This window comes from Channa argus, chromosome 5 (genome assembly GCF_033026475.1).
Source record: "Channa argus isolate prfri chromosome 5, Channa argus male v1.0, whole genome shotgun sequence".
In the NCBI taxonomy this organism is placed as follows: domain Eukaryota; kingdom Metazoa; phylum Chordata; class Actinopteri; order Anabantiformes; family Channidae; genus Channa; species Channa argus.
This window is the reverse complement of record NC_090201.1, coordinates 13,438,037-13,452,151: the sequence shown is the minus strand read 5'-3', so window position 1 is coordinate 13,452,151 and position 14,115 is coordinate 13,438,037. Positions and strand designations below refer to the sequence as shown.

The 14,115-nt window shown below is 39.3% G+C and overlaps 1 protein-coding gene across 3 annotated transcripts; it reads right to left on the bottom strand.

Moving 5' to 3' along the window:
- Positions 1 to 874: 874 nt before the first annotated feature.
- smarcc2 (SWI/SNF related, matrix associated, actin dependent regulator of chromatin, subfamily c, member 2) lies at positions 875 to 12,413 on the bottom strand. Of its 3 annotated transcripts, none has more exons than XM_067504064.1 (26): positions 12,256 to 12,413; positions 11,482 to 11,601; positions 11,296 to 11,381; positions 11,073 to 11,154; positions 10,407 to 10,499; positions 10,135 to 10,204; positions 9,965 to 10,034; positions 9,363 to 9,438; positions 8,333 to 8,577; positions 7,884 to 8,008; positions 7,680 to 7,733; positions 7,391 to 7,428; positions 7,165 to 7,295; positions 6,901 to 6,972; positions 6,703 to 6,816; positions 6,444 to 6,597; positions 6,231 to 6,347; positions 6,055 to 6,117; positions 5,687 to 5,945; positions 5,094 to 5,255; positions 4,882 to 4,943; positions 4,667 to 4,787; positions 4,419 to 4,576; positions 4,183 to 4,317; positions 3,712 to 4,075; positions 875 to 2,797 (listed from the first exon to the last, which is right to left on the bottom strand). In XM_067504064.1, the coding sequence occupies exons 1-26, from the start codon at positions 12,364 to 12,366 to the stop codon at positions 2,733 to 2,735; spliced, it is 3,147 nt and encodes a 1,048-aa protein (XP_067360165.1). In that variant the 5' UTR covers positions 12,367 to 12,413; the 3' UTR covers positions 875 to 2,732. The 3 variants fall into 3 exon arrangements, with proteins under 3 accessions (XP_067360165.1, XP_067360166.1, XP_067360164.1); XM_067504065.1 differs by having other exon boundaries at positions 11,073 to 11,148; XM_067504063.1 differs by having other exon boundaries at positions 4,882 to 5,255.
- Positions 12,414 to 14,115: the final 1,702 nt, after the last annotated feature.

The window sequence follows — 14,115 nt, the reverse complement described above, 5'->3', positions numbered from 1 at the left end:
TAAATTTAGGAAAAATATACAACAGTAAATAAACTACTTAAAACTAAATCCACCTCACCAAGAGTAAAGTGTAACTTACTTATTACTACAATCAGATAATATTAAAATCAGATGTTAGTCACAGGATATATTGTTTTGCACAACCACTACTTTTCCGTTTGATACTTAAAGTACATTTGATGATACTTTTGTACATTTACTTTAGTCAGCCTTAGTAGTTTTGATGTATTGGTACACGGGATAATGATGTCTATAAAAGAAATACTCACTTGGTCTGATATCACATGCTTCTTTGTCTTGAACTTTCCATGATTCTGATAACATTTGATCAAACAATCTAATGAATGGATAAAATATGTCAGTCAAAAAATAAGACGCACATTTAGATGTTTATTCTCAAACAGCTGCTCCATTTTAACATTTTAATTTTTATCAGAGGTCATAATAAGAGCAGCACAGGTCTTACTATTGACATAAATTTATGTCATTGGTAAAACCTGTGCAGCTCCTTTGACAGATCAGTATGTTGTATTGATGGAAGAACTATGGACTCTGCAGGATTCACAACATATCAAGTCAATTTTAACACAAATCTCAAATAAGGGTCAAAATCTGCTCTGCCTGAGAGGTTTCACAATAACAGAAAGCTCTGTTCTTCAGCATCTCAAAAACTTACTGATTTATTAATTTGTATAAAGTAAATTTTTGTGTTACCAGACTATCAATAACAAAAGAACAAAGACTCCTCCTTACGTCTTTATTTTTTCCCCCTTTTTTTAATTAAAACCTGAATTGTTATTGTTTTGCGTTTTTTTTAAATACAAACTGCCAGATTAACTGTCAGCACTAATGTGATGATTTACTGAGGAAAACATTGATTTCTACTGTTTAATAATCAATGCAACTGCTGCTACCATCAGCATAGTGAAAAACATACAGAAACTGAACGGACACTTATTTCATATCACAATATCCACACAATGTAGTAATAACACAGATAAAAAGTCCATTTATGCTCACAACTGTGGTGAGGACTGCAATACTGGCTTGATGGACATTAACTGTAAAGTTTCATTAATATTTCATGACACTGACATGATGTGCCATGTGCATAACAAACCATGTTTTTTTTCTTTAAACTAGGTGACACACAACAAATGGCATTGAAAATAAAACTGAATGGTAATATGGTTTACAGATCTTAATGGCATGCGTTCACACACACACGTTCACAGTCAGATCTCAGACCGACCTGTCTGAATCACACACAACAATGGAGAGGGTAAATATAGACTACAAATATAATAATATACACTTACAATGTTGGCATATCAAAGAAAGAGGATGGAAAAATGGACAGTAAAAATATAGAAATTGATAGAATAAAAAGTGAGGATATTGTTGCAAATATTAAGGACACAATTCTTCACTATCAGCTTTTTAAGGTGCGAACTCCCTTGTTTTTGTACGCATTAACATTTCTTCCAACTTTAACTTGAAATGCACCAAGCTGCTAAAAATCACCTTCATTTCCCAACAACACTCACTAAATAAATGTGACATAAACATGTTTATAAAAACATTTTGGTTTAGCAATTAAAAAAAATGTCAAATTCTAGATAAACACTGATAGACTTATTGTTCCCAGCTTCTTTTTCAGTCATATCTGCCAAACAAAACTACATTCTCGACTAAACTACTACCTGGATGCTTTCACTTCACCCAAATATGCAAAATTGCCGCTTGTCACAGATGTATTAATAAACGCTGTGGAAACAGAACATGATAGATAGAACATTATACCTAAAATGAGATCTTTCCATGACGTCACGCTGTCAGAAGCATTTCAGGTTATGAAAAGGTGTGTTTGTAACAGAAAATCCAGTTTACAGTACATTTTCACAAACGGTGTCCTAACAAACCTAATGTAATTTCAAACTGCCTTCTGATTGTAAAGTTTCTCATTCATTACAGACTTCTCTCTGTAGAGACACCATAGTTTTTTAACGGATGACCTTCTGGCCCGACCCTGTAGAGTGGCAATGTAATGCAAATAGAAAATGAGAAGAAAAGGTTATATTCCCAATCAGGTTTCCAAAGCCTTCCGTATGAAAATGTAATTAAGACAACAAAAGGGCAATCTAAGTGCTAAAGTTCAATTTCATGAATGCTTCACGTCTTTCAATGAGACCTAGGGAAACATATTAAAAGTGCATTTTTTACATGTAATTAATTAGTACCGAACAGTACAAGGAAGGGAAACCCTGACTGAGACACCTCAAAAGCTGCAATAAACCGTTGCAGGAAAATATATGCAACAATTTGCAAAAACACTGAAACCACAAGATGAGTCTTTTTTTCTTAGTGAGTGCCAGTATGTAAAACTGCCTTAGTTGACCAGATATCTGGTAGGGTCCAACTGACAGCAAAGCGTCAACAGCAGCTGTCTGCAAATCTTTTTTCTTCATTGGTCATTTAAATTTGAAAAGGATTTTGGAGATTGTTTGAGTTAGGTGTTACGCTACCATTTTTTTTCTCAATCAATTGTCTAGTCAGACAAAACAACAACAACAACAATCCAAAAAATAAAATACAAAAAAATAAAAAGAAAAAAGAAAAGAGAATGTTAAATGTTTTCTTTTCCTTCGCTTTATGACGTCTTCATTTTAGATGATACAGGCAGGATTCAAAGTGGTCAGAGTCATTCGGAGTCTCAAGGAATGATTGAACTCTCACTGTGGAGGAGGGACTGGAGCTGTAGGGTGGAGTGTTTCCCCAGGGAGAGGCGTGCTGGGCTCTGTCAGGAGGTGAACGAGGGAAAAGGTTAACAATGTGAAGAATTTTAAGGACTTGAAACCTGTCTGGTTTTAGCATGACATTTTCCTTTTGAGTGCTCAGGTAGAAATACTGTTCACAGAAAAAAGGACTTAAGTAAACTTGATAATTGTGTTATTGTTTTGTCCTTTCGGCGTATCCCATGAGTTCAGTGACGCCACAGCGGATCATTGTCCGCATGTTGATTTTGGCACAGTTTTTACGCAGGATGCTCTTCCTGACACAACCCTCCCCAATTTCTACCGGGCGTGGACCAGCGCTGCTCAGCCGGGGATGGGAATGGGCTGTTGGGGGATCAGTGTCCTGCCCAGAGACACTGATCCCCTAGTTGATGAGACATATAGCCAAATATTCTACTGTTTTGCATATGTTCAGAAAAGAAAGGTGTAGCTGTTCTATTAAATTCAAATACCAAATTACAAACTACTTCTGCACCCAAATGATCTGAGCTTGAAAATCTAAATATGTATTTAATAACAAATATTTATATAAGAAACCTGAAAAACAGGAGAAATAGCAGGTAATAATTTATGGATGGGATATTTTACAAACTTTAAACATTAATGACTACTGATTAAATAAAATTATTAAATATTGGGTTTGTTTATACATTTTATAAAATAAAAAAATATTTTCTTTATTATTATTTTTAAGCAACTTCTATAATTGAGTTTTAGATTATTAAAAAAGTATTTTGATGCCTTCTAGTGGGCTTACTGGGAATACCTGTTTTGCAGTCTGGTTTAATTATTTTTTACTTCGTAACACCAATTCATTTAAATTCCACACATCAATGACATTTGGCACTTTAAAGTCTGACCTTACTGTGTAATCAACTGTTTGTGCTTGAAGCTTGTGCTAGAACTTTAAGCTCACCATGGAGTACAGGTGTAGTGCTGGAGCTGGAGTGGACTGCTGGGGCCTGACCTGGGGGGCAGGGGGGCGAGGTGTGAGTGCCCTGAGGTGGTTGGGACTCAGGAGCTGTGGCAGAAGAGCTTGGAGGTGCGGGGCTGGGGGCTGGCTGCGGTGCTGGTGTGCTGGGAGCTTGCTGACTGGGGGCCAGGCCCTGGGCTTGTGGACCTGAGGCAGCCTGGTTGGAATGAGGGCCTCCGGCCTGACTGTGCTGCTGGTGATGAATCTGCTGGAAATGCTGCTGGCGGGCCCGCATCTCAGCATATTTCAACTGCTCCATGTGGAAAGACTGACGGTCAGCCAGCAGCTGCTGCCGCTGGTACTCCAACTACACACACACACACACACGCAAATGTGCATTAAGGAGACTGCACACAACTGTAAACTGTTACTAGGCTGTCTGCTATCTATAACATCCCACAATTCTTCACTCACAGCCTCTCGCTCTCTGTCCATGATGGTTTCCAGTTCTTCAAAGTGTCGCAGTTTAATCTCAAGCTTTTTCATTTGGGTTTCCACCAGCAGAGCCACCAGAGATTTGATCTTCCTTTCCTCCACTGCAGCTAGGTGCTGTGGAGAAAGTGGAGGAGAATCTAAAGTTAGAAAACATGTAAAAGAAGGAAATAGGTGAAGGTAACAGCCATTTGAGGCCAAGGAATAATTGGCTTCACCTTGGCTTTGACGGCAGCAGCAGCAAGAGCAGACGCTGCAGCAGTGGCGAGATTCCCCTCTCCCACATCACGCTCCACCTTAGCCTTCCTTTCTCCCTCACTCTCCCCATCTCTTTGTCCTTCCTCTGTTCCCTCTTTTCCCTCCTTCTCCACATCACCTTCGTGACACCAAACATAAAAGAGTAATGTTCATTATCACTAATGACAAAACACTTTTACTTGCCTCTAAGACATAAGCACTTTCCTACCCATTTCTGACTCTGTTTTGTCAGCCTCTCTCTCTCCTTCAGGTTCTCTTCCTTTGTCGTCTTCCTTCTTCCCATTCTCCGACTGCTTTTCTTCTTCCTCAATTGCTCCATCTTTGCTTTCCTGTGAGGGAAGTGTCGGTGCAATGAACTTAATAATTAGTGTGAAGAACTATCAGAAGTAATAAATATGATATTGTAATCAGCATATATCATACCTTAGCCTCTCTCTTCTCTTCACTCGATTGGCTGTCACTTTTACTTTCATCACTACTTTCATCTAGAAGCCAACAAAGAACACAAGTCAGAATAATTACATTTCCCATTGTTTTTTTCCTCCTTTTTTTCAGTTTGACCTTACAGCCCCTTATTTTCTCTCTTGCACTTATGCATGTTGTGTTTATCTTGTACATGTGTGTGCCGATCCTACCAGGTCTGTCGCCTTCCTCCAGGCCTGTGCCTGCGATGCCACTGCCCTCCAGGCCGTATAGAGGATCCTGGCGGCCGCTGACCCTCGCTGCCTCCTCTACCCGCCGCACATGAGCCTCAACAAGAGCTGCAGGAACTTCCTCCTTCATTCGAGAAAACTCCTCTGAGTAGAAACAGGTTGAGATCATCAATGCTAACCACAATATGTTTAGAGGTGTTAATGATTATTTAATAACCAATTAATCAGTGTTCAGAGTTTAAACAGTCAAGGACTGAGACAGAAATAATCTATACTGTGACTCTTTTCACTAATACTAGAGTTGGTAATGCTTTGCTTAACCTTTTAAATAAGCTTTTTCCCAGTGATGAATTTGCTATTTTTGTGCCAAGTACACAAATATGTAAGCCTCCTAGAATTAGCAAATGTGCTTGTTATTCTTCAACTTCACACTGTCCGAAACAAGGTATTAGCTAAGCTTATTTAGATACTGTCTCTTCAGTAGAGCTGATTTTCAGGAAGTTGTAAATAATCATGTTAGACTGCTCTCTCTCTCTCTCTCTTCATAGTAGGGATTCCAGAATCTCTCTTCTCACCCAGAGCAGATTTAGCTGCAGCTGAGGCCACACGGGGGTCGACTACAGAGGCGAGGAAGGCCACTGTGCTCATAACAGGGTTCCCTGCTTGGCTGAAAGGTATCGGCTGATAGGCCAGTGGTCCAAGGGATGAACCGTTGTCCTCCAGATAGGGGTCCTCAATTGGCAGCCGCAGGAAGTGTAGAATACACTCATCCTGTGTCCGGCTGCCCACATGTTCTGACACCTTGTTCCAGTCATCCTTGTACATCTCCAAGCCCTGAGGAAAGAGAGGTTTACATTAAGCTCTGTGTTATTAGCACTGCTTTTACGCCATATTTTGTGTCTATAACACTGCTATCATTGTCACAATGTTTACTTATATTTACCTCAAGTAGTAGTAGTGTTTCTTGCTCTGTCCACTCCCTCATGGAGCTGGCTGCACTCTTGCTCTGTGCACAAAAAAAAAACATCATTACTTTGTTACAAAGACCAAAGTCCTTGAAAACAAAGGTCATAAGTTATAGCAAACAAACCACTGTGCCATCCACTGTTGGATTCCTACCTTTGCAGAACCAGTCTTCTTACTGTACATGTCAGTCCGCAGACCAAAGTTTTGCATATCGACTGGTTTATCCTTCACTTTATCTGAGAATGGCATCATCTGCTGGGTGGCAGCGGTCTACAGTAACAGAAGGACAAAAGTAGAGTAGGTCACAATCAGTGTGCGTCTGTGTATTTCTCTCTGTCTTTGTGTTTGTGAGTTTTGTATATAAACCTGAGATGACTTGGGCTGAAGGGGCACCAGACTGGAAGGAGTGTCTGCCAAGACATGGAAGTGAGAGGTGGGTGGTGGCCCCATAGGTGTAGGCCGGCTCTCAGAGTCCACCTGGTAGTTGATCAGACCCCACTGCTCCAGGAAAGCATGGACTCTGTAGCACAGACTATGCATCACTGACAACATTTTGTACATACAACTACAACTCTGGACTAATTGTTGCTCCCATTTAGCTTCCTTCCTCCTACCAACAACCTACCTCATGATTGCGCACACATCTCCTGCTAGGTTCCTGCGACAGGCAGTTGAAGTCAGGTACTCCTGGGGGTTCAGGCGGTACGTGTCAATCATGAAGTTTCTGTATGCCAGGTAACTGAAAGAAGGAAATAGAAACTGAAGTGTGAAAATCAAGAGTTACTGTAATAAAAATTATGTTGTGTACTGGTCAAATACTTACATCTCAGGGGTTTTGGATTTGTTTTTTCCATTGAAAAACTCTGGCAGGGCTCTTCGCTCAATGGCATGAACACTGGAGGAAAAGCAGTTATTAGATTCTGAACTTGGCAGACTCACCCTTCCCTTGAGCCACCTCAAAAATCTCCTGCTGAATATGATATAAAAAACTAATTTTTCATATCATATTTCAGAATTTTACAAACACAATACATCCTAGGAATACTGTCAAAAAAGTGGCAGACACACAGAATTCGATTTTTTTTACCTGTTGTAGTCAAACCAGGCAGCGTAGCTCGGTATTATGATGTGGTGGGTTTGCTCAGTTACATTGTCCTCATGAAGGTCTGAGCCTTTAGCTGGTTCACCCTTCACACTTGGAGATCCTTCCTCTTCTTCCTATTAAGACCCCCCACACACACACACACACACAAGATGACATATGGATTTACTAGTAGAATAGTATTTTCTTTTACATATACAAACTACCTTACCTTGCCTGCTGTTTCCATAGATTCATCCTCTTGCTCATCTGTTAAAACAACATAAAGATTTTGAATATATTCTTGGTGATGTGTCCTTTTGCTTATCGTTGGGAGGAACAACAGTAAGGTAAAAAAATGCAAATGTTCTAATATATAAAAAAGATTTGCTCTATGATGTAGTAAATGAGTAAATCAATGTCTTCTCTACATACAAAACGAAAGAAAAGGATATTTTCTTTTAAAAGTAGTTACTAGTGTAGGTGGCTATGTTGGAGAAGACAAAACGCTTTCATCTCACCCAAATCTGTTCCTCCTTTTACTGGAGTTGAATCAGAGTCCTTCTTGGTATTGTCTGCAATGCAAAGGACAGTGTCAATGCTTAATGGAGAACATTTTTTTAAAAACACTAAGTGTAGCTAATTGTAATGGTCATCATACACCTGGGATGGCTCAGTAATTAATAATGTGTATTTATTTTCTGTACATTGGTAAACTTACGTACTTGTTTTAGCTGGGTTTCCTTCTTCAGATGCTGGAACAGGTGATGCTTCATCCAAGTCCTTACTGAGATCCTCCTGTTCCTCCTCCCTCTGGCCTCGTTTTGACTTAGTGTATGGGGCCGTTGGCCTGACCACACACAAATTTATTTTATAACTTTACCATGTCTAATGCTAATTCTACAACACTACCCTAAAGTGACACATATTCTCCTCCAGTTGATGAGTTTTGTTTGTTTTTTTTTGTCCTTTCAGCTTATCCCATGAGTTCAGGGTTGCCCCAGCAGATCATTGTCCGCATGTTGTTTTGGCACTGTTTTTTAGTTTTTTATGCCCGTCCCAATGCAACCCTCCCCAATTTCTACCAGGCTTGGACCAGCACTGCACAGCTGGGGAGGAGAATGGGCTGTTAGTTGATGAATATGATACAATAAAAAGACACATGGTCACAAACCCTTTCTTGGTGCTCTTCTTCTTGCTCTCCTGGGGTGGAGGGGTGGGGGATGGCGATGGTGAACGCTTCCTCTTCTTAGCACTTCCAGGCTTCTTATCTCTCCGTTCATCAGGTGTGGTAACCTCATCTGTCAGGGTCTTGGCTGAGATCCTCTTCCTCTTAGGGCAGCCTTCTCCAACTTCGTAGTCCTCCTCATTCATCCACTCGTTGTACTGATCCAGGTCTAAAATCCACTTGGCATGGACCTGTGAATAAACACCAAATATTCTACTTCAACTAAAACATTGTTGCCATACATTTTATCATTTATTACAGCGACTTAATATGGTAGCTGCATGTAAATTTCCGTCCAATGGACAAATATTTAATATAATTTTACAAGAAAATCATGGTTGTTTGAAGAACACTAAGGAGAGGTCACAACAACAATGAAAACAAATCTGAGCTGATTTAGGATTTAACTATGTCAGCAGAATTTGCAAGTAAGAAGTCAGTTAGGAGTTAGAAGTAAGTAAACAGAATGACAGGTTGCTGGAAATCAAAGCCGAATGTTTATTATTGTGTGAATACTCCTTTAAATATTTGAAGGCTTCATTGAAGGCTCTTACTATCATGATCTAGTGAGCGCTGAATGGTTTGAAAGAATGATGCTATGAATACAAAACAAATGCTTTTGAATTTGTAGTCAGATATGTTGATCTAACTGACAATTTGCTCTACTGTTTTACTTACCACTGTTTTGCTAAGAGAGAAAAATATCAAATGAGTAGCACTGCTCAGCTAGGGAACTATAAACTCAGTTACATGGTCAGTTTGCATGCAACCTGAGACACAAAGTTAACTGCCATTATAAGAAACTCATGACATTTTCCAAACCTTACACTTACAGATACAAGGTATCTGTAAGATACAAGCTATCTGTAAGTCTGCATCAGATGCACCTATAAAAAAATACCATATTTGAATTGTTGTCATTTAGCGTTAATAACAGTCTGTAATGTAGAAAATAATATGACAAGAAATATGGTACCTTTCGGGGTTTCTCTGGAGTGGGAGGTTCCTCCACAGCTGCCTCAATCTCACTGGCTGGGATCCAGGTGTCATAACTAGATAGCGAAAGGGGCCGTGTCAATGTACAGGAAAGATGTTTAGCTAGAGCAAGCCAGCTTCCACAAAGTAAACAAGTTACAGTAACCTTTCTTATAAAAGTGGATTTTTTCAAACAGGACAGCTGAGTTCCAAAATCGGGTTTCTATCAGCTTTCTCCAATAACGCATGTGCATCACAAACAGGCTGCAAATGGAACCAGCAGCTCAGTGAAAGACTGAATGAGGGACAGATAATTAAAGGGGTGATGCCACCTCAGCTGTCACTGTGCAGCACCACAAAGATATATAAATGGGAGGTGGAGGATAAATCAGATTACTCGCCTGCTGCATGCATACGCAGATTTTCTGTAACCTGGTTACTTAAGAGCATGTGACCTCTATTCAACCAATTACCTAAGAAAGCTAGTTTTCTCTGAGTAAACTAGCTACTCAGTGCATGTAAATGCAGTCAATAAGATGAGGCAGAGGTATAATAAGTGATCCTAATTTTCTACTGCTGCTGTGTAACTGAGCTTCAACAAACCTGTCAGGAAAATATCCCCAGTGGAGCAGCACTTGTTTGTCTCTCTTCATCACAGGACGCACCCACTCTTCTGGACCAAAAACAGAAAATGATCATTATTAGCACAGATCTGGCCAGAGCAGCACAAGTCAAATACAACATGTGGTGCATAAAAGAAGCCAAGTCTTAACCTTCCTCTAAACTAGTGGGAATAGGCACAACAACATGGGAGCTGGAGCCTTTGTCTTCAGTCACTGAGCCCTGCAATCAAGCCCATACAAAAAGTTCATGCAGTTGAAATATGCCTTGTGAGGAAAACTTAATATCTTTGATTCCTTAAGGACAATATAAAGGAACAATGGTTAAAAACCTAAAAGCATAACAAGTAATTTGAAAATCAAATGAACAGTGTAAAATTCTACAATATTCTGTCTATATTAGTGACACTTAACAGGAACCATACCTGATGTCTTTTGATGATGTCTTTTAGTTTCCCGAGCAGTTTTGGTTCTATGTCAGAGCTCAGGTAAATGACTGGTCTTGTTAGGCAATTGTTCTAAAAAGAAAAAAGATAGATAGATAGATAGATAGATAAATAGATAGTTAGATACAAAAATAGATAGATAGATAGATAAATAAATAAATAGATAGATAGATAGATAGATAGATAGATAGATAGATAGATAGATATTTCACTCAATCTCCGTTATATAAAAACTGTCACTGCTGTGTACTGTTGAGCTCTTCAAATGAAGAAGGAAGTAGTGAAACTGCAGGACTGATTATGAATGTTTACTGTTCACCCCACATGAATGGATGTCTTTCATCATTTCTATGTGTAGGACTCAGTCATTCTGAGTTTCAGACCCTTCACAAATATGATGTAACCAGATGAGACATGTAATCTCTAAAACAGACAATATTTGGTGCCTGCTGCAGGAAAAAAACTGGATTCCTTTGCCAAATTATGGAAATTGTTGAGAATACTGTAACAATCTGTATTCTCAGTAATTTTCAGTAATTGAAACAATGTCTTTAATAATAAATAATTATAGATATTTGTGACTTTAAATCCAACATGAACTACAATTTCCATAAATCTGTGAATAAAGGATTCAGGCAAACTTACCTGCACTAAAGACTTCTCAATTGTCATGAACATTTCCACATTTCGGTCCATCCTTGACGGATTCTGGAAGTCAAACCTGCGCCTACCAGGAAATTAGACTGGAGTTACACACGAAACAGCAACATAACCATAATTCAACTGAGCAGATTTACAGAATAATGCTATTTATTTGTTTATTTTCCTGTTTAACATGCAATTAGAGCAGCTAGAAAGACAGTCTTACCATCCTTGGTCACTCTTGAACTTGTAGGCAGCAGCCAGGATGTGGCAGAGAGCCCCCCCAGACTTAAAGTCCAGGAAACACTTCATCTGCAGACACAAAACAACACAGCTGTATAATGTTTTCTTTCAGAAAAAATGTGTGTCTGTGTGTGTGTGTGTGTGTGTAAATAAAGAAAAAAAAACATACAGGCAGTTTGGTGAGTGGAGGGTTGCTGACATGTCGACCAAACACCTCCTCCTGGAACTGGAGTAGCTGGACCACCAGGCTTGACAGAGACTTGTTGGTAGGGGGCTCAGCTTGGATGTACTGAATCAGACACAACACACAGGTTCAGTCAGAGCGGATCAACAGAGGGGACAGCAGACAGTAGAAAACAGCGTGTGCATAATGTTAAAGTCAGTAAATCGAAGATTGGAGTTTTATTATTGTGTGATAAAGTACCGTAATGCAACATGTAATAAGGGGATGGATTCATAAACATCGACAGTTCCATCCGTAAAGAAACATGTTTTATTAAATCAACGTGTGTGAAAATCAGCATACCGCTGAGTGTTATTCAAAACGGGCCATGGCTTCAATGAAAGCGAAGCGCCACACAGAGCCAACATCTGGATCTGCTGCATTACCGTTAGCCGGTCCGCCAACTAGCCAGCTAGCTGGCGGACCGGCTAAAACCATCCCTGATACGAAAGTTCATCCATACAGGTCAGATTGTGTGGGGGCTTTGGATCGGTTTGGCTACAACAACGTAGGAGGATACCGCCATTCGCGGCTGCATCTGGTGCAGCTGTTGGCTCAGCATCCTTTTGTATCCCGGCTCGAGTGAATCAAACAGCTGGGCGATCAGCAGCACCCTCCCTCCTCTCTTTGTCACTGTCTTTGCCCAATGGGTAAGTGCCCACATTTCGGGATGGAAAATCAATGATGGTGAGTATGGTTCACAAAACATGCGGTCAGTACCTTTTTGTAATTCTTCCCCAGCCACACGCGGACATTATCAAACTGAGAAACGGTATCAGACGCTTCGAAATATTTTACATTCGGGCCGCCGTCTTTCTTCCGCACCGCCATCTTTGCCTGCAGATAACTAATCGACGTCGCCTGTCCCCCAGCGGTCGCAGCGCGGTACTGCAGCTGCTGGACAACACGAGCTGTACCGCATGTAGCTGACCAGCAGGGGGCAGAGCGATGCAGGGAGTGTTTTTAGTGACTCACTTTAACGAAGTTGTCTTAAATTGCAAACATGTTGACAAATAGGTACTAAATCTAGAGTACTAATTGGAAAGTACTTTACTGGATACTTTCTAGTGCTACTGACATATTTTATGTAAGTAAATGTACTAAAGTCTTATGTAAAAACACTCCATAACAATTAAAAGTCTTCAGAACTGTACTAAAACTAAAAGCACCACTGTGGGCTGTCATCAAAAAAGCAACAAAAGTAAAAGCACCATTGTACATAGTAGTTTATTTCAGTATTATTTTAGTATACATTTTATTGTTGGATGATTATAGTGATATATGTGGTATATTTAACTGACGTTTTACGGTTGTAGCTCGCACAATTAGCATATGGGTCTGGTGAATTACAGATGCCTTTACCCAATCAAAAGTAAACATAAAAACATGCTGCACTCATCACCCCTGACTTCCCAGTTCTCAGACTGACTTGTTGTAGTGTAGCAGGTGGTCAGATCTGACTCCATCTTCACACAATTCTCAGCAGAATCAGCAGGTAGTCCGATGCACTGTACTACAAAGCCAGTGCATACTGATGAGGCCATATCAAAAACTATAAACTTCTATATCAAAATATACAACCTTACCTGTAAATCATTTTCTGAAATAAGATAAAATAAAATAATTTTGTTATATATTTTCCAATGAATAAACTATAGCTATTAAGTGACTTTCTGTTGCAGGACCTGAGCAAATGTGCTGATGAGACACTGGAGAAAAGCAGGCAGAAGGGAGACCAGGTTATAATTCGTTGACCTGAGTGCATTTAATGTTATTTGAATAATGTATTTGATAACCATTTTTTTCACTCAGATGTCTAATCCACTGGGCCAAGCATTACTGAATTATAAAACCTGACTAAAAGCACACTTCTCAAATATGAAACCTATTTCACAATTTACATAGTTTTGATCAGGAACATGTAAGTAGTGTTAAATGTTGTTTGTTTTACACCCTAAATGTACATCTGTGTTTAAGGCAGTGGTTCTCAGCCTGGGGATCTTAGCAGCCGCAGGATGACTCACAGAACAAGAAACAAGAAAAAATGACTTCACACAAAAAAGTGATTTTTATTATATTCACATTGTTTAGTTCTTTAAAAACATGGAAATGACAGAAACTGAGACCTTTAAGGCTGCAGCTAACTATTCTTTTTGTTATCAATTAATCTGTTGGTTATTATTCAAAAAATGTCTAGTTTCAGCAGCACCCTAAAATATTCAGTTTGTGATGATTTCCAACAAAGAAAATTAGCTATCTTCACTTTCAGGAAGCGGGATAAAGATAAAATTTTATTTCACAATTATGACATTGATTATTCAAAAAACTACTTACGGTTCATTGATCTATGCCGCATATGGGAAACAAGTTGTGTAGGGTTGTAGTTACAGGTTGTAGTTAAATTAAATGGCTTGGCTACAATTCTATGGTATGTTACAGTAGATATTTTTAATATTGTCATTTGGTTTCTGTTTTGGAACACGTGTTTAAGTAGTAGGTTATATAACATTGTTATATACATAAGTTATAATACAATAGAGATACAGCATTTCTTTCTTGTTATGTTGTTTTTTGTCATAC